We start from the raw sequence: 25,325 nt of genomic DNA, 5'->3' as shown, positions 1-25,325 counted from the left end.
GATTTGTAAGTCGATCGGCTTGTTTCTCTACACTCAGTATAGCCTGTCGAGGAGCAATAGATTTCTGGGACTCACCGGCTGTATGCTGAGGGCGTCCATGACAAAGCTCTGTTGTGTGTTCCGTCTGGTTTGGTGGTCCCGCAATTAACTTTGTTTCAAGAATTGCAATCCTTTGTAAAAGTCTGTGGCAGTTAGAGCAGCATGTAGATTCCAGAGGAGGCATTTTCTAATCCTTATGAATGTAGGCAGTTGTGTTTTCTCTTCCCTGGAATGTAAGCTTTCAGTGGGAGGCTGGTCGAATAAAAGAATTCTGCTTTTTTTTCAAGCGTTTGAGCACTGTGCTGATTTGCTGAAGTTAAAATTAGGTGATAAAAGGATATAAAATATAGAAATATAAAAGCGATAGAGCAAAGTGCGGAGCAGTAAGCGAGAGCGTCCGAACAGTAGCTGAGCAGGAAGTAAGAAGGAATTATCATTCAAGGGGGTCGCTGTGTCCATTTCTTTTACTGTCCATGGTTTCTCCTCCTAATCTCCTCCATATTGCTTAAAATACAGCATTCTGTGCAGTGTTCAAATGGGTCCAGTATGTTTTCTGGTCTGATAAAAAAAATTCGCGTGACACTAAGATGAAACCAGACTTCATTCGCCACAATGGAAAGCATGTTTTCCTATACTAATATTGTGCACCATGTGCCATTCCAACGCTATCTCACGACCAATTCGTACGAATTTGTACGAGTGATTAAAAAGTGGCTAATACGTATGATTTTGTACGACCTCACTCGTACAAATTTGTACGATTTGTCTAAACCCACGTGATGGGTAGGTTTAGGGGCGGGGTCAGGGGTAGGTCATTCGTACAAATCCATACGAATTGGGCAACGTAAAATCGTAAAATATGTACTATTTAGCAAAATTCGTAATAATTCGTACGAGTGAGGTCGTATGGATTCGTACGAATTAGCCACCTCGTAAAATTCGTACGAATTGCCGTGAGATCGAGCTAGCCAGTCACCATGTAGAAAATAAAGTATATGTGTGAACAAGCAAATGATTTTAGCCGCAGCTTCAACGTCTATTTATAATGTAGCCTAGTGGGCAGAGCTTCAGATTCTAGAGAGTATTTAATTGGACAGAAAATCTGATGAGAAGCTGAAGTGCAGAGTGATGACATCGAAATCATGTATCTATATTTGCGGAAGTGAGAGACTGTAAGTTTTGAATGCTTATATCTTATAAATGTGAATTTTGTCATTGTTTTGGAGCACAGCAGCTTAACAGCAATGCTAACATATTCATACTAAAATCCCAAAAGTTCAGTTTAAACTTTAAGTAACCGAAAACAGTTTATTTGGTCCAAGGACCATGCACTATACTTTCAGGGGCGCTTTCTCAGGAAACAGGAAACTCATAAATATTCATGTGCCTAGTGTCACTGAAAATTTCAGACACTGAATATTTCAGAAAACCGGTGTAGGCTAATGGAATAATAGAGACATCTTTAAAAAGTCTATATTTAATAAGACATGGTATGACTTACTTTGTAATACTTATTGTTAGTGAGTTGCTTAATGAACAAGGCATACTTTTATCATATTCAGAGTTCATCAATTTAAGAGTAGGCTATACTATACACGGGTTTCTTGTATACAAACAATACCGGATGCGCGCGCATCCAGGGGGCAAAAAACGGCTATCTGTTATGCCGAGTTCTGTAAAAGAACATTGTAATTAACGTAGATTTCGCATTATTTGTAATTTCTTGTTGACTCAATAATAAACTGCAATTCCAGAGTTGGATCTGTTTGTTTGTGTTTCATATTAATATAACATTATGTAAAATGTCCAACTGTTTTCGAATCAAAATCCGGACATACTGTGATGCATGTATGAATTATCATGTTAGACTATGTTAGTAATGTAATAGCGCTATAGAGCCCGAATTTGCTTTTATATCCTAAGTTAACCTTGTTTACGTTACTTTACGACCTGCAACATATCATGACTGCACACATATAACGTTCCCTTTCGAACGGTCACTTCGTATTGCGTAGCTATACGCAGTGGGGGGGAAACTCCTTTTCCTTGATTTACTGAAGCCTTTATGTAAAGCGCATTTGCAGCTGCACAGCTGCACAGCTAGAACATGAGTGTCTGGCTCGCTCATAGGCTGCGCTGGGGCAACTGCACATCCAATGGCGCGGGCGCCTTTGACGTGCGACCAATGAGATCACTCTGCGTCATACACGTCAGAGGGGGCGTGACCTCAGTCTATAATATTCCCCGAATTCGCCATTATAGCAGATTTTACTCCTTCAGCGACAAACTTCACGTCTCTGACCATTTATTGAGCCTTCGCCGTCGAACAAGCCTTCAGCCTGAGCGAGCTACAGTTCAGCAGACTACACATCTCAACCGTGTTTCTCCTGACGCCGTCTCTCCTGTGGATATCCTTTTCAATATCTGTTTATTATGTGTTTATATCTGTATCAGCGTTGTTCCATATTCCTCGTGTTAATCCAGGCCTACGAACACGCGAGCTTCATTTCATGCCTGGGACTCTACCACGCAGAGAATGCACTCTCTGTCGGCGGATGTGCGGCCTGCGCGTGCATGCCTATCTCCGTGCTGCGAACTCGGCTAACGTTAGCTCTCTCTCGAGGCGGCGGCGCCGCGTCACCCGCGCTTCCTTCTCCGGCCCTACTTCAGCCGAGGAAGAAGAAGTGCCGCAGCCAACGGCATCCAGAGAGCACGGACGTTTGTGAATGCACGCCGGCCACGTCCCCGCGGGCTTCACTCACTCCAGCTCAGTCATCTCCGGTCCCGTTCGAGGGAGATCAGCGCGCCCCCCTCCCCCCCCCCTCCCACGTGGCGGGCCTCGTCTCCTTCGGCGGACCCAGCGAGGCAGGACTAACTCCGACGCTGAAATGCTTCGGATCCTAACACAGGCCGTCGCGGACTGCGAGCTCGAGTGGAACTAACCTTGCTAGCTGGCGCCGACCAGCAAGGCCGGCGAAACAGGCCTCTCAGCCCCGCCCTGCGGCTGATGCCGAACGCTTCCCGCCAAAGCCGTCCTAGCACGCAAAGGAAAGAGAGGGCGCGTGTCCCGCACTTGCCGGACCACCCTCAAAGAAGCCAGCAAAACTTCCCACAGCCCCCTGTTCAGTTCAGGCCCGCAGCAGTGAGCGCGTCTTTGCAAACAAACGCCGTTTGCACGGCGACCCAAATAAAGCACACGAGCACAACACATGGGTTCACGGTCCCCCTTCACTAGGCGGCCCCTCCCCTGTTGTAACACTGACTTCCCCACACGCAAATGCTTGTGCAGTCAGTCCAACATTCAATGTGTGCACAAATCACAATATATGGGTTCACGGTCCCCCTTCACTAGGCGGCCCCTCCCCCGTTGTTACACTGACTTTCCCACACGCAAATGCTTGTACAGTCAGTCCAATACTCAATGTGTGCACAAATCACAATATAAGGGTATCAGGTGCCCCTACGTTAGGCGACCAGCCCCAATCAGTGTGTCAAGCCCTAGCCACGCGGCTTCTAGCTTGGCAAGCTATCCCCGATGTGTCGAGTTGGGTCATAAACACTATAAAGTGAGGTTACTCGCTCCAATTCGCTCGCAGACCCCCGAAATTTTCAGGCGGTTCTCGAGACTTTGGTGAGAAGCAGCGTGGGTCACGTGCTTCGCACTGAAGTACAAAATCTATTAGCAAAAGGGGCGATAGAATTAGTCCCCCCGGCGCTAAAAAATATGGGTTTTTACAGCCGCTATTTTCTGATTCCGAAAAAAGACGGCGGTCTCAGACCCGTTCTAGATTTGAGACATTTGAACAAAGCTCTCATTAGACGGCCGTTCAAATTGTAAACTATAAAACATATCCTCGCGCAAGTGCGCCCGGGAGATTGGGTTGTCACAATGGATCTGAAAGATGCTTACTTTCACATTCAAATAAATCCTCGTCACAGGCCATTCTTGAGATTCGCCTTCGAGGGCCGGGCTTATCAATACACCGTTCTGCTGTTCGGTCTATCGTTGGCACCCCGTACATTCACGAAGTGTGTGGATGCAGCACTTTCTCCTCTGAGATTTCAGGGAGTGCGCGTGTTAAATTATCTCGACGACTGGCTGGTGCGGGCACAGTCGAGAATCGAGCTATTATCTCACAGGGATTTTATTCTCTGCCATCTAAAATCCCTGGGTTTCACAATCAATGTTTCAAAAAGCAAACTAACCCCCAGCCAGAGCATGATCTTTCTGGGCACAGTTTTAGACTCAAGATATGACAGCGCGACTCACACAGAGCGCGCGCTCTCGGTGCGAGCGCTTGCAGGCACTTTCAGATTCCCCTCGGCGAGTGGTCCCTGAACCCACAGACGGTCAGTCTAATATGGAAGGTGTTTGGCGAGGCCGAAATCGACCTTTTCGCCTCGAGAATCAACACCCACTGCAAATTGTTCTTCTCGAAGAACAGGGACGCGCTGGCCCATGTCTGGCCCAATCGTTCCCTTTATGTCTTTCCCCCCCGTCTCGATGATTCCATAAGTCATCAAACGGGTCAGAGAGGGGGGGGGGCCCAGTCCTTCTGGTGGCCCCTCTCTGGTAAACCAGACCGTGGTTCCCGGAACTGGTTCAGTTATCGGCCACAATCCCATGGCCTGTCCCACTTAGGAAAGACCTCCTCTCACAGGCGAACGGGACATTGTGGCATCCGAGACCCGATTTATGGGCCCTCCATGTTTGGCCCCTCAACAGGTACCCAAGGACCTCCTGAGAAGGTTTTAAGCACTATATCTGAAGCCAGGGCCCCGTCGACTCGGCGCCTGTATGCTTCAAAATGGTCAGGTTTTTCCAGCTGGTGCTCGAAAAATCAGGCTGACCCAGAGTCATGTGTGATATCTGTGGTTCGCTCATTCTTACAGGAGCTGCTGGACGCGGGTTGCTCCCCGTCCACGCTCAAAGTGTATGTGGCAGCCATAGCAGCACATCATGTTCTGACGGCTGGCCAGTCACTGGGAAGAAACGACCTGGTCGTAAGATTCCTGAAAGGTGCGAGGAGAATGAACCCCTCCAGACCTCCGTCTGTGCCGCCTTGGGACCTCTCCACGGTCCTGGGGGCTCTGAAAGGTCCGCCTTTCGAACCGCTCCAATCGGTTGATCTAAAAACCCTCTCGCTGAAGACCGCTCTCCTTATGGCGTTGGCATCTATCAAGCGAGTGGGAGATCTGCAGGCGCTCTCTGTGAGCCCTGCACGTTTGGAGTTGGGTCCAGATGACTCCAGAGTCATCCTCAAGCCCAGACATGGTTACGTTCCTAAAGTGCTCTCAACACTGTTCAGAGCACAGGTGGTGACATTATCAGCCCTCCCTCCTTCTGCAGAGGATGGAGAGGTTCATCTTCTCTGCCCTGTCTGAGTGCTGAGAATCTATCGGGAGCGTTCGGCGTCTTGTAGACAATCAGAACAGCTTTTTGTCTGCTTTGGTGGTAGATCCAAGGGGGATCCGGTCACTAAGCAAAGACTGTCTAGATGGATAGTGGATGCTATTTCTATGGCTTATACCGCAGCCGGTCAAGTTTGCCCTATAGGTATCAAGGCCCATACGACCAGAGGTATGCCTCGTCATGGGCTTGGTCATCTGGCATTCACATTAGTGATATTTGTGATGCGGCCGGCTGGTCCTCGCCTTCCACATTTATGAGTTTCTATAATAGGGAAGTGCCTTCCCTGCAGGCGAAGGTGCTTTCGGTATGATTAAGACCCGTCGGTGGCTGGTCTTGTCATATATTACTGTGCACTATCACATTCACATATATATATAAAACCCGCTGTTGCCGGTTATATTACATATATATAAAACCCGCTTTTGGCCGGTTATATGACATATATAAAACCCGCTTTTGCCGGTTATATTCCATACATATATAAAACCTGCTTTGGCCGGTTATAATTTCATATATAAACCCACTTGACTGGTTATATGTTCATATACTAATAACCCCGACAGTGTCTGGGTTCATTGGTGTAGTATGTTGGGTTATTTCTAACTGATGTGTACTATGTGTCCGTGCGATGTAGAAAATTACTATATCCTGAAACTCGCGGACATTTTTTTTCCTTTGTTTTTTCTCCCCTCTTGTCCTGTCCAGCATCAAAGCGCAAGCATAATGATTACCTTCAGGGTTTTTCCTGCATAGACAATTATGAGGCGGCCGCCTCCGTCAAATTTCGTGCCGCCTCCGCCTCTCGACCAAACTCGGACAGACAGTCACGTGCTCATATACACTTTTTCCACCGTGACAGTTCTGTCGCGATTCCCGCTTGTGTCCATTCTCTAACCGTGTAGTTTGCCGATAGTGCTGCACGGATCATAATCCGCGGGTCGAGCGGGCCGAGTAATAAAAACGTTCCATTCAATCGAGGGTGGATGACAGCTAAATGAGTGTAATAAAGACACGGAACTCCCATCATGTTACCTAATGTACAGGACGGTAACTAAGTTGCGCTGTTGAGTCTCGCGCAGTTATTTATAACATTAATTATAGTTAAGAAACAATATATAGGCTACACACGACCAGAGTGCTGTTTTCCTGAATGCCATTACGATTGAAACCGAGATATTAATTTTGTCACCAGGTGAACAAACCGGGAACCAAAATATTGTTGACTCGTTTCCAAGGGGAAGGAATGCCGGTGTAACACCGGGCCGGTGCTGGGTTTACCTGTCATGGCCGCCGACCATAACAAGCGCCAGCTGAAGCCAGTGAGTAGCGCTTCATTGAAGCATGTGTCCGGGAAAAAGGAGTATAAAGAGAGGGGCTTGAAGCACAGCAGAGGAGGAAAAATGCTCGGGCAGTAGGAAAGCTCTACAAGAGTGCGCGAGTGGATTGTAGCAGCGGCAGCGGCAGTGAGCGGTGACAGGTGCAGAAAGCAGCGGTTTAAGACCTGATCAGTGTTCTATGTTGAGTCCCCCGAGACATGCTCATTAAGTGAGTCTTTTAAAAGAAACCACGAACAGCAGACTGGTGGCAGACTGACAACCGTGACTGGCAGAAAAGAGAGTGGAAACCCGCTGCAATTCACGCGATTCACCGAGGGAAAGTTAAGTGCACCCTTTTATGATTTACCTTCTGGCGAAAATCACATGTAAAGATTTACCATCACCAGTGTACGACTAACCTGTGTTTGTGGGCAGTGTGTGTAATCCTGTTGACAGAGCAAAGAACAGTAATGGTAACGGCTGGGAAGATTGCTGAATCCATGTTCATCTTCTGAGACAACTATTCCTTGGATCATTCACCTTATGAAGAGAAGAGAAACGAGTTGATTAATCACTGTGAAGGTAGAGTAAGTTTGCAGTGTCTGAAAGAGTGAAACAAACACGTGTGGAGATTTACAAGAGTGATTTATGCACAAGTGTGGGGAGATCAAACAACTGTGTTTTCTCTGAGTCTCTGACGGATGAAATTGAGCCATAACTTTGAAGATTCGTTCAAACTGATTTGTCCCCTCTGCTGTTCTGTGAACAGAGAGTCTACCGCTGCATTCTGCTATTGTTGTCCTGTGGTAAGCGAAGATTCAGTTATTAACTGTTGGATTCTGTACTCACCATTGCTGTTCTGTGAACAGAGAAATTCTGCCGTCCGCTGCTGTATTCTGCTATTGTTGTCCTGTGGTAAGCGAAGATTCAGTTATTAACTGTTGGATTCTGTACTCACCATTGCTGTTCTGTGAACAGAGAAATTCTGCCGTCCGCTGCTGTATTCTGCTATTGTTGTCCTGTGGTAAGCGAAGATTCAGTTATTAACTGTTGGATTCTGTACTCACCATTGCTGTTCTGTGAACAGAGAAATTCTGCCGTCCGCTGCTGCATTCAGCTATTGTTGTCCTGTGGTAAGCAAAGACTCAGTTATTAACTGTTGGATCTGTACTCACCATTGCTGTTCTGTGAACAGGGATTCTGCCGTCCGCCGCTGTATACTGCTATTGCTGTTCTGTGAGTCTGCTGACTGCTGTGTTTGAGCCACTGTCTGTCCTACGAGCTATTCAACGAGTCTGACGGCGAGAAAAGCCACTGTCTGTCCTACGAGCTCAACGAGTCTGACGGCGAAAAAAGTCACTGTTCGTCCCACGAGCTATTTAACGAGTCTGACGACGAGAAAAGCCACTGTCTGTCCCACGAGCTGATTCAACGAGTCTGACGACGAGAAAAGCCACTATCTGTCCTACGAGCTATTTAACGAGTCTGACGACGAGAAAAGCCACTATCTGTCCTACGAGCTATTTAACGAGTCTGACGACGAGAAAAGCCACTGTCTGTCCCACGAGCTGATTCAACGAGTCTGACGACGAGAAAAGCCACTGTCTGTCCTACGAGCTATTTAACGAGTCTGACGACGAGAAAAGTCCCTGTCCGTCCCACAAGCCCACCCAGAGAGGAATATATTTACCTGAAGAACGGAAGAACACCTACCAGCACTCCCCTCCCTGTATCGTGCCACAACCCCGAACGTCCCTGCCCCTGCTTTTATCCCTTTTTAATTTTAATAAAAAAACTTTTTAAACTTACCTTGGTTGTCTGTCCTCTGGTGTCTGCTCCTCCGGAGTGTGGTAAATAACCCTTGGCCTTAACATCGGTGACAGTTTCATAACAGTTCAATAAACAAATAGTTAAAATTAAGTTACTTACATTTTTAGACTGTTTTTGTTCTGTTTTAGCAGCGAAAATAGTTCCAAACAACAGAACCATATCGCGTCTCACAGCAACACTCATCCATTATTCATTACTGAATCATTCAGCGTTTTGAACTAACAGTTAATCGCTTGAGTCAAAGATTCAATTGCCCATTATTAAACCGCCTCATTCTGAATCAATCAGCCGTTTGAACGAATCGTTTACATTAATGACTCAATGACTCGCTCATTAAGACGGCAGCCTGCCGCCTCCTACTGGCGGTTTAGTTTCAAAGTATCATTCTTTTATTATTTGTATATTCAAAAAATATTCAAAACATTCTCATCTCATTTAATACAGTTATAATTTTTCAATGTAAATTATTTAATTTGATTGGTAACAGCCTGTCTTATTATTTTAATTGAATGTATTGATAAAATGTAAGAATTTGAAATGATATTTAGAGCATACATTAAATAAAATTAGGGGGAAAATGCCCTTTATAAAGGTACAAAAAATTGTTCTGATAAGAGTGTTTTCAAAAATGAAACATTGACAATAAGTTTAAAGGGAGTAAAGCCTCTGTTTAGGCAGAAAGAAAATGTAATTTTGCCAAAAGAAGAACTTTTAATTTAAATAAATGTTAATTGTGTGATATGTTACCATATTATCATGCTTAATTGAATAATTGTAATGTGATGATCAGATGCAGGTATCTAAATCAAAGAATATGGGTGGTTGGCGGGTGGATTATTATTTATGGATTATACAGTTTGAACAAGAATGTTTTAATGTAGACATATAGAATCATCATACTGGTGTGATTGTATGCATCAAAGTTTTAATTCAAGGCTAAGGCAAAATATCGAGATATATATCGCGTATCGTGACATTGCCTAAAAATATCGCGGTATTAGGCCATATCGCCCAGCCCTACGTCAGAGGCGCCCGCGCCATTGGATGTGCAGTTGCCGCAGCGCAGCCTATGAGCAAGCCAGACGCTCATGTTCTAGCTGTGCAGCTGCAAATGCGCTTTACATAAAGGCTTCAGTAAATCGAGGAAAAGGAGTTTCCCCCCCACTGCGTATAGCTACGCAATACTCGTTCCCTAACTCTGGGAACTGAGGTTACGTGAGTAACCGAGTAGTTACTTTACTGTAAATCAAAGATTCGACGATGGATTATGTGGGAAGCCTTAGTACCTCCGACCGTGGCGATTATATTAAAAAATTTACTCTCAGCAATGGTGAGATCTTGCCGGATCCCTACGCAATACTTGACGATCTTTGGATTGTGGATGACAAGAAGTGGCCAGCAATTGTATGGCCTGATATATATATATATATATATATATATATATATATATATATATATATATATATATATATATATATATATATATATATATAATTGCCTAATTCAGACACCAAGTGTGTATACAAGAGAAATGATTAGAGCGTACAAATCCCTTGATGCATTCAACTACGTGCTATGTGGTCATGTGCAGCTCGTCAAATACTTTGATGCTGTACCGGATTTTTGCGTGTTGAGGTCAGATGTGCTCCCTAGTCAAAGGCAAGGCATTGAACCCAAGCCTTATGATGCCTGGGCGGGTGTATGTCCATAAGGGCCTTGGTTACATCCTTACGGCTAACTGCAAATGCATGGCAGGGTACGTCTATCAAAATGTATCTGCCATCAGAAACCCTTTAGTCCGGTACGAAGACCGCGGGTCTTTTGCCCCCTGGCTGCGTGCGCAAGCAGTGATGACGTCGCCGAGAAATCCATGTATTATCTTTGATGCAATCCCAAGTAGAGTTGTATCATTAGAAATGTATTAAAGACTAATGATCTGCCATGTTCAACAGTGTTTTGGTCATCTAAATATGAAAACATTCAGTGGAAAAAAGTATGCAACATCAATTATGTTCTTTATAAATAGGAGTTAGAGAGGTATCCATTAAATTTTGCGAGGTAAGGAGTGTCTTGAACGTTTCAATTTAGATATGGAAAACTCATGTGAGTCATGCGGTGTTGCTAAGGAATTTTTTCTTTGAATGTGTAAAGGCCTACTCGAGATTTCTAACATAATTTCTAGGTTGTTTGGAACAATAATGCAAGTTGATCTGTATGATGTCATATTTTATTTTTAAACAGGATACAATTGATTCCAGAAGTTAAAAAATATTATCATACAACTCTTTCTTTTATTTGGAAAATATCACATGCATGCGTGAAGCTGAGACTGCGTCTGATGTCTGAAGCCAGATCCTATTCTATTGCGATAATGACCTTGCCAAATGTGCACTCGCGCTTTCCGTAGTCGCAGCTCTCATCAGCTGTCACTAGACGAACATTTCATTTTAAGATGTAGATATTTGTTTGTTGTTTTAATATATAAATGAATAATGTCGTCGAAAGGGACGTCGCGAGGTTTTTACTTTAATACTGTGCTGTCTCTCGCGCGCTCTCTGGCTGCTCATCGACCCGCTCCGATTGACAAGGTGAGAGTTTTACTTCCTATTAGCATCTGAAGCTAACAGCTAACAGAACCAAAACAAACCACAGTTTAATCCAGTACCTAATGTTCGCTCTTATTTATTGCACCTTTTTTAACATGTATATCCAAATGTTGAAGACTATTCATTCAAATCGGCTAACATTATCTTTATACAGTCAGTGCTTTAACGTTACTAGTTTAACGTTCGTCCTCCTCAAATAAAGATATTAACATTATTAATCATTACCTATGTGTAATCTTCTATATATTGAGTTTAAACCAATTTCAATTGAATAAGCAATGTAATTATTGTTTATTTTAAGTGCTTTAGTGTTCCGTAACAATACAGTTGTATGATGAACAATGAATGACAGGATAAAACTATTAATCTAACAACAGCAATAATAGTAACAATAAACAGTCAACAATTCACACATTTATAGTATGCATTTATATTATGTGCTGGCTGATGTTTCAGATCAATTGCTCATTTTAGAGTAGCTTTTTGCTCAGAGACTGAGATATATGAATAAACATACAATAATAACCCTGACACATGTTATTACTGGCTGACAGGACGTGAAAAACCAGATAGGCGTTGCAAGGGCGGATCTCTATAGAAAAGTCATTTGTGACTGAGAACAAAACATTTTTCTGAGCCTGAGTATTAATCTGTGTAAAGGTGCACTCATTTAAAACCAAGTGTGTGAGATGCTGCCGTCCTCATTTATGCATGTTATATTCTTTATGTATGATGGTTTTCTGGCCACTTTTTGACCACATAAAATGACTTAATCAATAGACTGTTTTAAAGGGAAGTATGTTATAAACTTCCTTACACATTGGCGAACTTCTGTTTATAATATGGTATCATGACGTTTTCATGATTTGTGTGCACTAATTGAAATAAAACTTATTTCAGTTAGTGTTTTTGTTTTTTAAAGTTTAAATGTTCATTTATTTGAAGTTTTTCATCTCATACTTACATGTTGTTTTATTCTTTATTTAACTGAACAAAAATGTTTTTAGTTTTAGTTAACTTTAATAACTCTGTTGGTGTCATGTTTTAATCTGTAGTTAGTTTGACACATAAAAGGGGATGATTAATAATATATTATTTATACAAATTAAAGACAAATGGCACACTGGCTTTTGCAGCTTCTGCATGGTTAAGATTGCAAGTTTTAAAAAAAAAAATACATTTGCACAATACAGGTCCAGAAGCTACAATGCATGTGTCCCGTGGACATCCGTGGTGTTTTCCAGCTGGATGAGCGGAGGAGAGATGCTGTGATCGCTCTCGGCATCTTCCTGGTGGAGTCTGAGCTGCAGGTACTGGTTTTAACACGGCCACACACATCAGCTTTCTTCATTCAAATAAGGGAGAGCTGGACACATTTAACCCCTACTACTGTATAAAAAAATTAAAACCATATTGTATCTGATCAGGAGCATCTTATTAATAAGTGAATGTGCAAAAATTTTTGAATGTTTCCGTGTTTTACTTTGATATTACAGTTAGCCCCCTTTTTATTAAATACTTTGAAATGTTACATTACATTACAGAATTAGAGCAAATCCACTCTGATGCAAGAAAATGTTCATGAGAAATTGTATTTGAATATATCATTAGGCCTATATGAAATTTATTAGAACATATAAACTCAGTTTTCCAGTATTAATTTAATTGCAAAATGTCTAAATTTAAGAAACCTACATATACTTTTTCCAACAAAATAACACAAAAACAACAAAAATATTACTCTGGAACTTTTTCAAACAAAATATATTCATTTTACATGCTTAAATTAAAATGTGAGATGATAAAGCTGATCAACAGCCTGAATCTACAATGCTTCATCAGTAGGTGGCAGCAGAATGAAATGTGGAGTTCTATTTCAAACTCTTTGCTTTTTGTTCATTGGTGGTTAATTAGATATAGTTTATTTTTATGTCAGTTACATATTTTGTCTGTTTACTGTTTATAGTTCTATATGTATATTATCAATAAAATTCAGCCCTAAAAGTGTGTGACATGGGAAAGAGGATAATTTCAGAAGTAATTTTTGCATATCTAAGTAATGAATAAATGTAAAAAAACTAAAACAATTTCATATGTAAAGCCACAGTTAGCTTCCCAGGTCAAAACGGACCCAAAAGAAATTTAGTTTAAATGGTTATATCTCTTAAAATATACGTAAAAAAAAAAAAGTGTATTTTGATAGTTGATGTGATGAGATCTTATGTTAATCAAAGTGAACTCATTTGTCGTGTTCTTTAGCAACGTTGGTGTGTGTGCTGAATCTTATGTTTATTTACTCCTTCAGCACAGGGACGCTATTGTCCCGTACTTGTTGGTTTTGCTGAAGGGATTACCCAGGGTGCAATGGATCGAGGAGAGCTCAGAAAGGAAAGGACGAGGTATATTAATTCTGTCGTCTTTATCACATTTCCTTATTTGATTCTCAAATGTTCCTGATCTTACATGTCTCTCGTCCTTGTGTTCAGAGACACTCCCCATTGCAGAGAATTTCTCCTTCAGTTTGGTGACGATGCTCTCAGATGTTGCCCAGATGGACGACTCTATGCGAATCCAGGTGCGTTCATGATGATTTAACTTGCTGTTGTTTACCATGATTATTTGAATAAATGTACTTTTTAATTTTCAACCAGGATCGTTGTCATTAATATGTAAGTTCCTTTTTTCTGTCAGTGTTTCTTTGATTAGTAGCTTTAGACTCATTTGCTACCCTATTGTATTTAAAAAGAGAGGCCTAATTTCTCACTACATAAAAAATGACCATATTGACAGATGTCATTTATAATTTAATGTAACAAATACAAGTTTAATAGGTTGTATTACATCTCTAACTGAACAATTAACACCTGTGAATACGACAGTACAACGTCTCTCGTTATCATTAATGTTAAATGAATAATGCTGTGCATCTGCCCTGATTGAGTTCTAAAGAGAAAAGAGCAGAACTTATAGATTTAAATTCTCTCAAATCTCTTTCAGATTTTGGAGGCTGTGATGAACCTCATGCAGGTGCTACAGGAAATGTGTCAGAACATCGAAGGCCAAGATAAAGGTCCGTGTTTTCTTCCTATCCTGAATGCCATTCCTTATTTTTAGGTGTTCATGTGAAATTCATAACTTTCATTATGTGAGTCAAAGCTATCACCTGGAAGTAATAGTTTTAGAAGAGTTTTATTTTCTCCATATGGATTTGATTGGATCAATAAACATGGACTGTCAAATCATTGGTTAATATTTTATAATTAATTACACTAAAGTTATTTTGGTTTTTTTGTTAATTTTTTTTTTTGTTTAAAGTTTTTGAAAGAGTCTTCTGCTCACCGAGGCGGCATTTGATTAAAATACAGTAAAAACAATAATATTGTGAATGTGAAATATTATTACAATTAAAAAGTTGTAATATATTGTAAACTGTAATTTATTCCAGTGATCAAAGCTGAATTTTCAGCATCATTACTCCAGTTTTCAATGTCCCATGATCCTTGAGAAATCATTCTGATCATCTGTTTTATCTGATCATCAATATGATGATTTGCTGCTCAAGAAACATGTCTTAGTATTGTTGAAAATTAATGTTTAAAACATTTATATTTTTTGAGAAACCATGATAAAATAAAAACGTGACTCAAAATGAAAAAAACAACAACAACAGCATTACATTTTTTTTATATAAATGTCTTTACCGTCACTTTTGACCAATTTAATGCATTCTTGCTGAATAAAAGGATTACTTTTTATATATATATATTTAATTATATATAATTAAAGTATATAATTATTGTTTTTTTCTTTAGAATTATCACAATATGACCAGATAAATTTACTTAAAAATCAAGAAATTATTTAAAATGAAATAAAAAAATGAATGAATTCATTAATAGGGTCAATTTTGATTTCATGTTGACTTTGAATGGCTTGAAGGTGTATTTCAGTGTGAAGTAATAATACTCTCTCTTCTGATTTTCCTACCCAGAATACCTGTGTAAATACACAGTGCCCTGTCTGCTCGGAGTGGTGCGAGCGTTTGGCCGCTACAGCAACACAGAGGAGCCACTGCTGTCGAAACTCTTCCCACGGGTCAGCCCTCAGACCTTGGGCACAGGAGAGGGGACGGAGGTGACCCGACGACGATCCTTTAACGATTTCCGCTCCATCCTACCCAGCTCGTATCTCGCCGTCTACCAGAGCGACTCTTTACGCCGTAAAACCAGCAGTGTTTCCAGCATCTCACAACAGGTAGCGAATGCATCTTCTCCCTTCACTATAGGGGCTTTCGCACCGGGTAGTTCTAGAGAACTAATAGTTCCCTTAGGAACATTTTCCTGGTTGCATTCGCACCGCCAGTAGGAACTCTGAAGTGACGTAAGGCACGCTTGTTGTTGTGACTTTTATTTTGACGGCGCGGAGAACGCCAGAGCCTTAGCAAACAAACAGTGCTTGCATTCTCCGTGTTCATTAATTTAAGATCTGTCTAACAGTCCTGTCTAATATGTTGTAGGATAGAACTGTTATACATAGAAAGTAGACAGTATATGAAAAGGTATTAGCGTTTGTGTCGCTAGTTGAGCAGAAATACATAATCATGTTTTGTGTGGTCCCCTTAAAGTAAAGGTTCCGAGTCCCATCTATCACTGTTTTCCATGATTGTAGAGTTAGATTCTGGAGTAAATATATAGGCTATAATCTGTGTTTACACATGGATAGTTCCTAAAGTGCTGGTTTAGACCCTACTCTGAAGTAGGAGCTAAATTAGTTTGTCCAAAAGGAGTTCCTAGAACTGAACATCGTTCCTAGTTCCTCCCAAAAAACGGGTACTTCCGGCAATAGTTCTAGGATCCATGAATAGGTTCCTCCGGTGCAAAAGCCCCTAATGAGAGGGTGTCTGCATCTTTAAAACGAGCCTGCAGCAATATAATGCTATATAATGCCACCCAGTATGATCCAATACTCTAGAGTCTAGAGCTAGTCCCAGCTAAAATGCATGTTTGAGCTGTTTTAACTGAAAGCAACTTGCCCTGATACATCTATAAATATGTCAGTGTCATTGTTTTGTCTCAAGATGCACACAAGTTATGTTTTTTTCTAAGGAACGTTTACAAAAGCTTCTTAGATGTCCTAACTGTACTATGGCCTTATCTGTGAAACCAGGCCTACATGATTTAGTCAATAGGTGTAGCATTTGTTGAAATTGTGATTTTTTTTGTGTCTGTAATGACCTCTTTGTGTTTTAAAGGCCAGTCCAGAGCGTGCCGGACTTCCTCCAGGTTCCCCTTCGGACCCTTCTGCTCCTTATTTTGAAGGTAACTTTAAAAAGAACAGCGTTTTCACAGGTTTGCCTACTTAGTATTTATTGATACAATTGACATGTTTGGACAAGGTTTTGATGTCTACGAATGCTGTCTTGGTTTGATGTGTCCTGACGTGGTCCTGTTTTTGCGCTCCAGCCGGCTCATACTTGCCCGACGGCAGCGCTGTGGACCCAGACTACTATTTTTCCACTATAAGCTCGAGTTTCTCCGTCTCGCCACTCTTCACGGGCAGCAACAGTAAAGAGTTTGATGTGCCACTGGATTTACTGAGGCAGCTTCTGCAAATGGTCAATGTTCCGCAGTGCCTTCAGCTACAGTTTATTATGTTGTACTTGTATGCCACTGGTGTTTGTATGTTTACTTTGTTTTGTTGTTGCTTTATCTTCTTGGATAGGTTGAGCAGTTTGTGTCAGAATCTTTTATGAAGACGCTGGATCAGAATATGGTTGCAGTTCTAGAGGTATATGCTTTGATTCAGATCCCACTGCTTTATGTTTGTTCTGTTCAAACGACAATGTGTTGATTTCTGGACCTTTCCTCTTTGTTACAGGTCAATGCAGCAGCTAATCTGAACTACAAGACGTTCAGTGATCCGCTGTATGTGGCCATTTTTAAAATGCTGAGGGACACTTTATACTACATGAAAGGTAAATGTAAATAAATCAAGTCACCTTTATTTCTATAGCACTTTATACAATACGGTCTTAAACAGGAAAATAATGATTCAATGATGCAAACAGAATTCAATTCTACTGTACAGCAGCTCTACAATGACAATAGTGTTATTATTCAACTGAAATAGTGTTAATTATTATTATTTTATTATTATTAATCTTTATTAATGATAATAATTATTATTGTTATATTATTATTTATATATATATTTAAAATATTTATTATAAAAACAAAATAACTATAATTTATTACCAATAAAATCAAATAATATTTTGTAAAAAATATTGTAATAAAGTATTAACCTTTTAAAATATATTATATTTTGTGTTATTATTTTTTATTAACAATCTATTATAATTAATATTATAAATATCAAACTAATCAAATAAATAAATTATTTAAATTAATAGTAGAACATGGGTATAAATGTTTAGATAACAGGCATAGAAGAAAACTAAATGTTTATAAAATGTTAAACATTTGTAATTTATAAAATGTTTTTTGTTTTTGGGGAATTTCACACAAATATTTAGCATCTCTAAGACTTGCAGCTTTCAGTAACTCCAATAGCTCCAGTAACTCTTATTACTGTTTGTGTTAATGTGATTGTTTTGTGCTCAGACCTGCAGGTGTCGTACGTGAAGGAGGTTCATGACTTTGTTCTGGAGCAGTTCAGCAGCAGTCAGTCGGAGCTGCAGAGGATCCTGCATGACGTGGAGTATCTGCACAGCGAGCTGAACCCGCTCAAACTGCGCTGCCAGGCCAACGCCGCCTGCGTGGACCTCATGGTTTGGGCCGTCACGGAGGAACAGGGTGAGACATTCTCGGATCATTTGCTGCATGTATGTCATGATACACTCTAACTGTTCATTTATCGGCTTATTCATTTATCGGCTTGTTTCTGCCAGGTGCGGAGAACCTTTGCACCAAACTGTCTGAGAAGCTGCAGTCTAAGACGTCTAGTAAAGTCATCATCGCTCACATGCCTCTGCTCATCTGCTGCTTACAGGTGCATCCTGAGTTTTGCCCCTCTCACAATGTGCTAAACATTTTGGGGTGAAATAGGATATTTCATGTATAATTGTGCCACATGTGTTCTCGAAACAGGGTCTCGGACGGTTGTGTGAGCGTTTCCCTGTGGTGGCTCACTCAGTCACCATGTCTCTAAGAGATTTCTTGGTTGTACCGTCACCTGTGCTGGTGAAGCTCTACAAATATCACAGTCAGTACACCACAGGTGAGGTCTTCCCCTTGTTTTCATTCTCATTAACAGTTCATTGTCTAGATTTGTGCTGCTTGTGTCACGGTACATCAAAACAGATATTAAAGAGGCCACATTACAAAGTCTTGATTTTGGGCTCTACTAGAACAGGTTTTCATACTTAAATGTTATACAAACACATTATGTTCCTCATATTCTCCATTGTTGCAGCTCATCTCTTCACAGTCTGTCAGTAACGCTCTGTTTAGTTCCTGTCTCTATGAAGCTCCTCCTTCTGAAAAGCACACTGTGCTCTGATTGGTCGGCTGGAGCAGAGTGTTGTGATTAGTCAAGCGCTTCGAGTGTGTTTGGGTAATGCCCCGCCCCTTACCATAACAACCAGTTTAACACACTACTAACTAACTCAACCAGGCCCCGCCCCTTTATTCTGCGTATTAATTATTTAAAGGAGGAATATTGTGACGTGTTTGTTTCCGAAAGAAACTCAAGACTACAATGGGAGTTCAGAAACAGTGACTCAGATATAGAGAATAACTCCCGCTGGAGGGACTTTGTGCTTTCTGACCTTTTTCATGCTCAAACAGCAACATTACACACTAAAGAAAGATGAATGTGTAAAAAAAGACCCTCTTTAAAAAATATAAACAGTTGGCTCTAACTCCATTTCCCACTAAACAGGAACAGGTGAGATCAAGATCCATGTGACCAATGAGCATTCCCAGTCCACCTTCAGTTCTCACGCCAGTAGGAAGAGTCAGCCGTCCATGTACGAGCAGCTCCGAGACATCTCCATCGACAACATATGCAGGTAAACCTCATCTATACTTTTAAAAATGTTTTCAGATGAAAGTTATGGCTAGTTTCTTTGCGCAATTAACATAAAATTCATCCTATACAATATGTGAGATTAGGAAAAATGCTACCCAAATCATAATATGCCAAAGATGTTTTGCTAATATTGCCAACAATTCCTTTGGATTGCATTGTGCAATTTAGCATTTTCAATTTTATGACTTCAATTGTGACATACAATTTTATGTGTTTCAATAATGACATGGTACTGTTTAAACATTTGGGGTCAGTAGTTATTATTTTAAAGAAATGAATGCTTTTATACATCAAGGATTAAACTGTTTAAAAGTGTGATTTTAGACATTTATAATGTTACACAAGATTTCTATTTCAATTCAATCTTGTTCTTTTGAATTTTCTACTCATCAAAGAATCTAGAATGATTCTAGAGTATGATTTTGCAGTTTTTCACATGGTTAACCACAGTTACTGAACACTAATAAGTAACTTTTTTTGTTAATCCAGGTGTTTAAAAGCAGGGTTGTCCATGGACTCAGTCATCGTTGAGGCTTTCCTTGCCAGTCTTTCCAATCGTCTGTACATCTCGCAGGAAAATGACAAGTATGTTCTGACAGTAAATCAAATCTCATTCATCTTAATCCAACTTTCTTTCTTATTGTTCATTAAATAGTTAGTCTTTTAAATCATTCTTTTTCAGAAGCTCTCATCTAAAAGTAGCCTAAAGTAGCCTTTAAGTTGGCATGAGACAGAAGTAGACAGTCAATAGTCTCTTCTTCCCTATTGTGACGTATATCTGAGTGAAACGGCTTCCTGAAAGGTTTTTGCCCTTGGGGAATTGAATGAATGGTTGTGGTTTGCTATTGGTGGATCTCATGTGAGTGACAGGTTGCCCCGCCCTCATCATCAGAGAAGAGATGCTTCAAGAGGGAGGGGAAGTTATCCTGATATAAGATTATGAGGCACATAAATAAAAAAATATGTGCACGGATGTATCATTTAAATTAAATAATGCAGTATTCCATAAAATACAAATATTCCATAATGTATAAAAGTGAGAAAAACATTGTGTGTCTCTCTCCCGCAGGGAAGCCCACCTCATCCCAGATCACACCATCCGAGCATTAGGACACATCGCTGTGGCTCTGAGAGACACTCCCCGTGTGATGGAGCCCATCCTACAGATCCTACAGCAGAAGTTCTGCCAGCCGCCGTCCCAGCTGGACGTGCTCATCATAGATCAGCTGGGCTGTATGGTCATCACCGGAAACGTACGCCACAGTTCTGTCTTCTGTCATAGGGAGTGTTTCGGTCAGTCTACTAGTGCTAACGTCTCCTCATATCTGTTTGTCTCCGGCAGCAATACATTTATCAGGAAGTTTGGAACTTGTTCCAGCAGATAAGTGTGAAGGCCAGCTCGATGGTTTACTCCACCAAAGACTACAAGGATCATGGATACAGGTGATTATTCCCTGGGGATTTCTTTGGTATTTTGGCATTACCAAGGGCGTGTGGATGGACAAAAATCATAGTAATCATAACAGATAATATCAAGTTGTGCCCTAAATTGTCCTGAATATTCTGTTTCACTCATATATTTCACATCATAGTTTTTTTCACCCATTTTTTTTAATACAAAGTAAAAAAAGCTTGTGCCAAGTAATGAATGTAAATAAAAAACAAACAATATAAATAAAAAATAATTCTGGCTCAGTAAATAAATACACAATAATATATATATTTTTTTACAATATATATATATATATATATATATATATATATACATACATGTGTGTGAGAGTATCATTACTCCAGTCTTCAGTCACATGATCCTTCAGAAATCATTCTAATATGCTGATTTGCTGCTTAAGCTTCATGCATTTGTTGAAACCATAATATACTGCAATTCATAATTATCAGATAAAAACATTTTTTTTTTAACCTGTTATTAACCAACGCCCCCGGTACCGGGGGCAACGGGGCGCCCCCCCCCCGCGAAAAAAAATTCATATTCAAATTTCTAAGCAACCACTGAAATGAAATAACACAAAATAGGTATCATTTTAAAGCTTAGAATCTCAGCTTTTTAATGCATCTAATCACTTTGATCAACTCCTAACGAGTGCTGAGTAATCCCTCTAAAACGGAGTGTACCGCCAGCTGGCGCCACCTAGCTTCGATAAAAAATAATAATAATATTTTTCAAAAATATTACCTTGATCAACTTAAAATAGGTGTCATTTGAAAGCTTAGAGTCTGAAATTTACAATGAATGTAGCCAATTTTATAACTTCCTAAGTAGTGATGAATTATTTGCTGATAAATAGAAAAAAAATGTTTTCATAATTTATGAAGTAGTACATACTACAATATGTCAAATACATCATACAGCTCAGATAGTCATGTGCCATATGTCATTTGAAAGGTCTCAATGAGTAGAATAGAACAAGCATAATTGTTTCGGGCTTTTTACTAAACTTGAGTGAGGTTTTGTACAAGAAGCCCCTCAAGAGACCATATGTAAATCATATAAGGATGCATAATTTAAGGCACATTTCCGTTCGTAACTTCATTAAACATACTCCGATTGTGGGAAATGACACATCATTATTTACAGCAGATTCTTACGATTAAAATGAGTCCAAACTTAACATAATCCATCACTCAGAACTAAAGATATTCCTCATGGATTTCTACCACAAAGAAAATCCAAAGACGCACGTAGCCAAGCAAGGTAGCTTAGACTTGGCCTTTTCACTCGTATCTTCATGAAAGATACATCGATCATGTAAAATGACATATCGTTATTTACAGCAGGGGCTCACGATTAAAAAGAGCCCAAACTCAATATATTCCATAAATCAGATCTAAAGATATTCCTCATGGCGTTCCAACACAAAAAATACCACAGACGTACCTAGCCAAGTGTATACTGGTGAAGCACTCGCTTTGGTTTTTCGCTTATAACTTCATGAAACATGCACAGATCGTAGGATATTGCACAACATTATTTTCAGCAGACTCTCACGATTAAAAAGAGCCCAAACACAGCATAATCCATCACTCAGATCTTAAGATATTCCTAATGGAGTTGTAACACACGCACCCCCACAGGCGCACATAGAACCTCACGAAGTGATGCATGCTTGGCTAAAAAACATGTCTCTCATCTTTCCGGGATGCAATGTGTTTTCCAATGTTTTCGGAGCCATCCGTGCTTTTTTAAAACGTGGGATAACACAAAATATGTATCATCTTAAAGCTTAGAATCTCAGCTTTTTAAAGCATCTAACAACTTCGATCAACTCTGAACGAGTGCTGAGTAGTCCCTCTAACTCTGAGGGCACCGCCCGCAGAGGCCACCTGGCTGCGAAAATATTAATTATCATATTTTTCAAAAATATTGCCTTGATTAACACAAAATAGGTGTCATTTGAAAGCTTAGAGTCTGAACTTAATAGTGAATGTAGCCAATTTGAACATCTCCTAAGTATTGCTTAGTTATTTGCTAATAAATAGAATTTATTTTTTTCATAATCTATTAAATACTTTTTTTTACTATGTACTGCAATGTGCCAAAAACATAATACAGCTCATGAAACATTCACAGATCGTTGAAAATGGCACATATTTTTTTACAGCATACTATTACAATTAAAATGAGCCCAAAATGAACATAATCTATTGCGTTTATGACAAGATATTCTCCATGGAGGAACAATTTTAAAAATACCCATTAGGGGGCGTCAATGACTGAACAAAAAGCCTGTCTTGGTTCCAAATGCTGTAACTTTTGATTCCTTTATCCAATCACCACACAATTTTATCCAGATGCAGCTCACATGTAGAGGGAATTCACCAAAAAAGAATTTTCCACCTACCTTATTTCCTTCCTGAGTTATTATATGTCAAATAAGAAAGATATGCAAAATCATAATAAAAATTATATTTATTTTTTGTCTTTTCTCGGCAGGAAAATGTCCAAATGTAATGTAATTTATATTTTCAAAAAAATTGAAAAGTGTTCTATCAAACGATACCTACCTTTTGACTCTCCTTGCTATAGTTTTGGAGTTATGAGTCTTTAGTTTTGTGCGTCACTCAGAAAACAACAATTTTTTATTGCCTTTCAAATGTGTGAGGACTAAACAAAAAGGCTATGTTTGTTCAGAATGCTGTAACTTTTGAGTACTTTATGCAATCACCACAAAATTTTATCCAGATGCAGGTCACCTGTAGAGGGACTTCACCAAAAAAGAATTTTTGAGCTACCATATTTCCTTCCAGAGTTATTCTATGTCAAACAAGAAATATGCAAAATCATAATAAAAATTATATATCTTTTTTTGTCTTTTATCAGCAGTTTCTCAGCAGGAGAATGTCCAAATGTAATGTAATTTATATTTTCAAAAAATTTGAAAAGTCTTCTATCAAACAATACCTCCCTTTTGACTCTCCTTGTTACAGTTTTGGAGTTATGAGTCTGTACTTTTATGCGTGTCTCTCAGACAAAACAACTCAAAAATGGCTTCAGTGCTTAACAGGTTAAAATAGGACACATTAAATTAATCAAAAGAATATCCTGAAAACATGTAACACTACAAAAATATGAAGCAGCTCAACTTTTTTCAACATTGATAATAATAAGAAATGTTTCTTGAGCAGCAAATAATCATATTAGAATGATTTCTGAAGGATCATGTGACACTGAAGACTGGAGTAATGATGCTGTAAATTCAGCTTTGATCACAGGAATAAATTACATTTTAAAAATATATTAATTTAGAAAACAGTTCTTTTAAATTTTAGTAATATCACAATATTGCTGTTTTTACTGTATTTTTAAGTATAAAAGACGTCTCTAAAAACACGAATAAATCTTAATCAAATGATGATTTAAAACTTTTGATACGTTAAGATATAGACATGAATATATATATATATATATAGACATAGACATACACATTAAAAGTACAGACAATAATAGTAAGCATGACACTAGCGCATCACAGTACGTAAATGCTTTTCATATTTACCAAGTGCATCTTGAACATGTCAGTTATCTCAGTATTGTCGTGTTTGGGGCAGGCACTGTTCTCTGGCCGTGATCAACGCTCTGGCCAACATCGCAGCGAACCTGCAGACAGAACAGATGGTGGATGAGCTGCTGGTGAATCTGCTGGAGTTGTTTGTGCAGCTGGGACTGGAGGGGAAACGAGCCAGTGAAAGAGCCAGTGAGAAGGGCCCGGCCCTCAAGGTATCGTGTCTTCAGATTAAAGTCCTTTATTGTTTTTTCCCTACTTCATTTTAGGACAAGCATGCTTGTGTAGCATGTCTTGCATTCTTTATATTGGACTGCTGTTGTCGATGTAAAGACATTCTGAATGTTACATGATAATAAAAGAGGGAATGTAGAAATGCCGTGTGTTCTGCTACAGAGAGGATTGTTTTAATTCAGACCAGATTATTAGCGTTAATGCTGTAATAGTATTTGTCCATAGAATTCACAGTTGACTGTTGAAAAATCATGAAATATTTAGTTTTATAAATTGGATTATTTGAGTAAGTTAGTGTTTCTGCTTTTAAATATATCTTATGTTTGTTTTTCCTCAGGCATCCAGCAGCGCTGGGAATTTAGGAGTTCTCATTCCTGTCATTGCTGTGGTAAGAGAATGGGATTTCTGCTAATGTGACTCAATGCACTGTATACAGTCTACATAGCTTGAAATAGCGGATTAGAGTGCGCTAAATATATTTTGAAGTTTTAGCCATTCGCAATTGGTCAACACTGCCTTAATGTCACAGATTTGTTCTTTTAATGTCTAGTTCATGGTTTAGAACTGAATATTTGGTTGTTATTTACATGTATGTTTAGATTTAAGCTAATCGGATTTATTAAAAAAAGATGTATATGTATGTATATAAATTAAACCTGTAAATGTATATAAATTAAACTTGAATAATTGAGATTTGCACATTTTAAAAAGTGCTTTCTTGGGGTAAATCAGACTGTATTTGTTGCAAAATTTGATAAAATCAACACACTGTATTTTACGTTGTTTACGTACAGTCTGCACATTTAATTAT

General features: G+C 39.5%; 1 protein-coding gene across 2 annotated transcripts in view; it reads left to right on the top strand.

The window, feature by feature from the left end:
- Window positions 1-10,986: 10,986 nt before the first annotated feature.
- pi4kaa (phosphatidylinositol 4-kinase, catalytic, alpha a) overlaps window positions 10,987-25,325 on the top strand; it is a 39,502-nt gene continuing 25,163 nt past the window's right edge. For both annotated transcript variants that reach the window (XM_077243753.1, XM_077243752.1), the window contains exons 1-19: window positions 10,987-11,186; window positions 12,398-12,514; window positions 13,510-13,603; window positions 13,691-13,779; window positions 14,202-14,274; window positions 15,196-15,458; window positions 16,456-16,522; window positions 16,667-16,818; window positions 16,926-16,991; window positions 17,082-17,178; window positions 17,828-18,019; window positions 18,115-18,215; window positions 18,314-18,443; window positions 19,107-19,236; window positions 19,746-19,841; window positions 20,326-20,509; window positions 20,599-20,699; window positions 24,327-24,495; window positions 24,852-24,902. In XM_077243753.1, the coding sequence (XP_077099868.1) occupies window positions 11,091-11,186; window positions 12,398-12,514; window positions 13,510-13,603; window positions 13,691-13,779; window positions 14,202-14,274; window positions 15,196-15,458; window positions 16,456-16,522; window positions 16,667-16,818; window positions 16,926-16,991; window positions 17,082-17,178; window positions 17,828-18,019; window positions 18,115-18,215; window positions 18,314-18,443; window positions 19,107-19,236; window positions 19,746-19,841; window positions 20,326-20,509; window positions 20,599-20,699; window positions 24,327-24,495; window positions 24,852-24,902 (2,268 nt within the window). In that variant the 5' untranslated portion in view covers window positions 10,987-11,090. The remainder of the gene's footprint in view (window positions 11,187-12,397; window positions 12,515-13,509; window positions 13,604-13,690; window positions 13,780-14,201; window positions 14,275-15,195; window positions 15,459-16,455; window positions 16,523-16,666; window positions 16,819-16,925; window positions 16,992-17,081; window positions 17,179-17,827; window positions 18,020-18,114; window positions 18,216-18,313; window positions 18,444-19,106; window positions 19,237-19,745; window positions 19,842-20,325; window positions 20,510-20,598; window positions 20,700-24,326; window positions 24,496-24,851; window positions 24,903-25,325) is intronic.

Source organism: Siphateles boraxobius, unplaced genomic scaffold (genome assembly GCF_051911475.1).
Source record: "Siphateles boraxobius isolate OS27281-9 unplaced genomic scaffold, OSU_SipBor_1 25, whole genome shotgun sequence".
NCBI lineage: Eukaryota > Metazoa > Chordata > Actinopteri > Cypriniformes > Leuciscidae > Siphateles > Siphateles boraxobius.
This window is presented reverse-complemented; position numbering and strand designations above follow the sequence as displayed.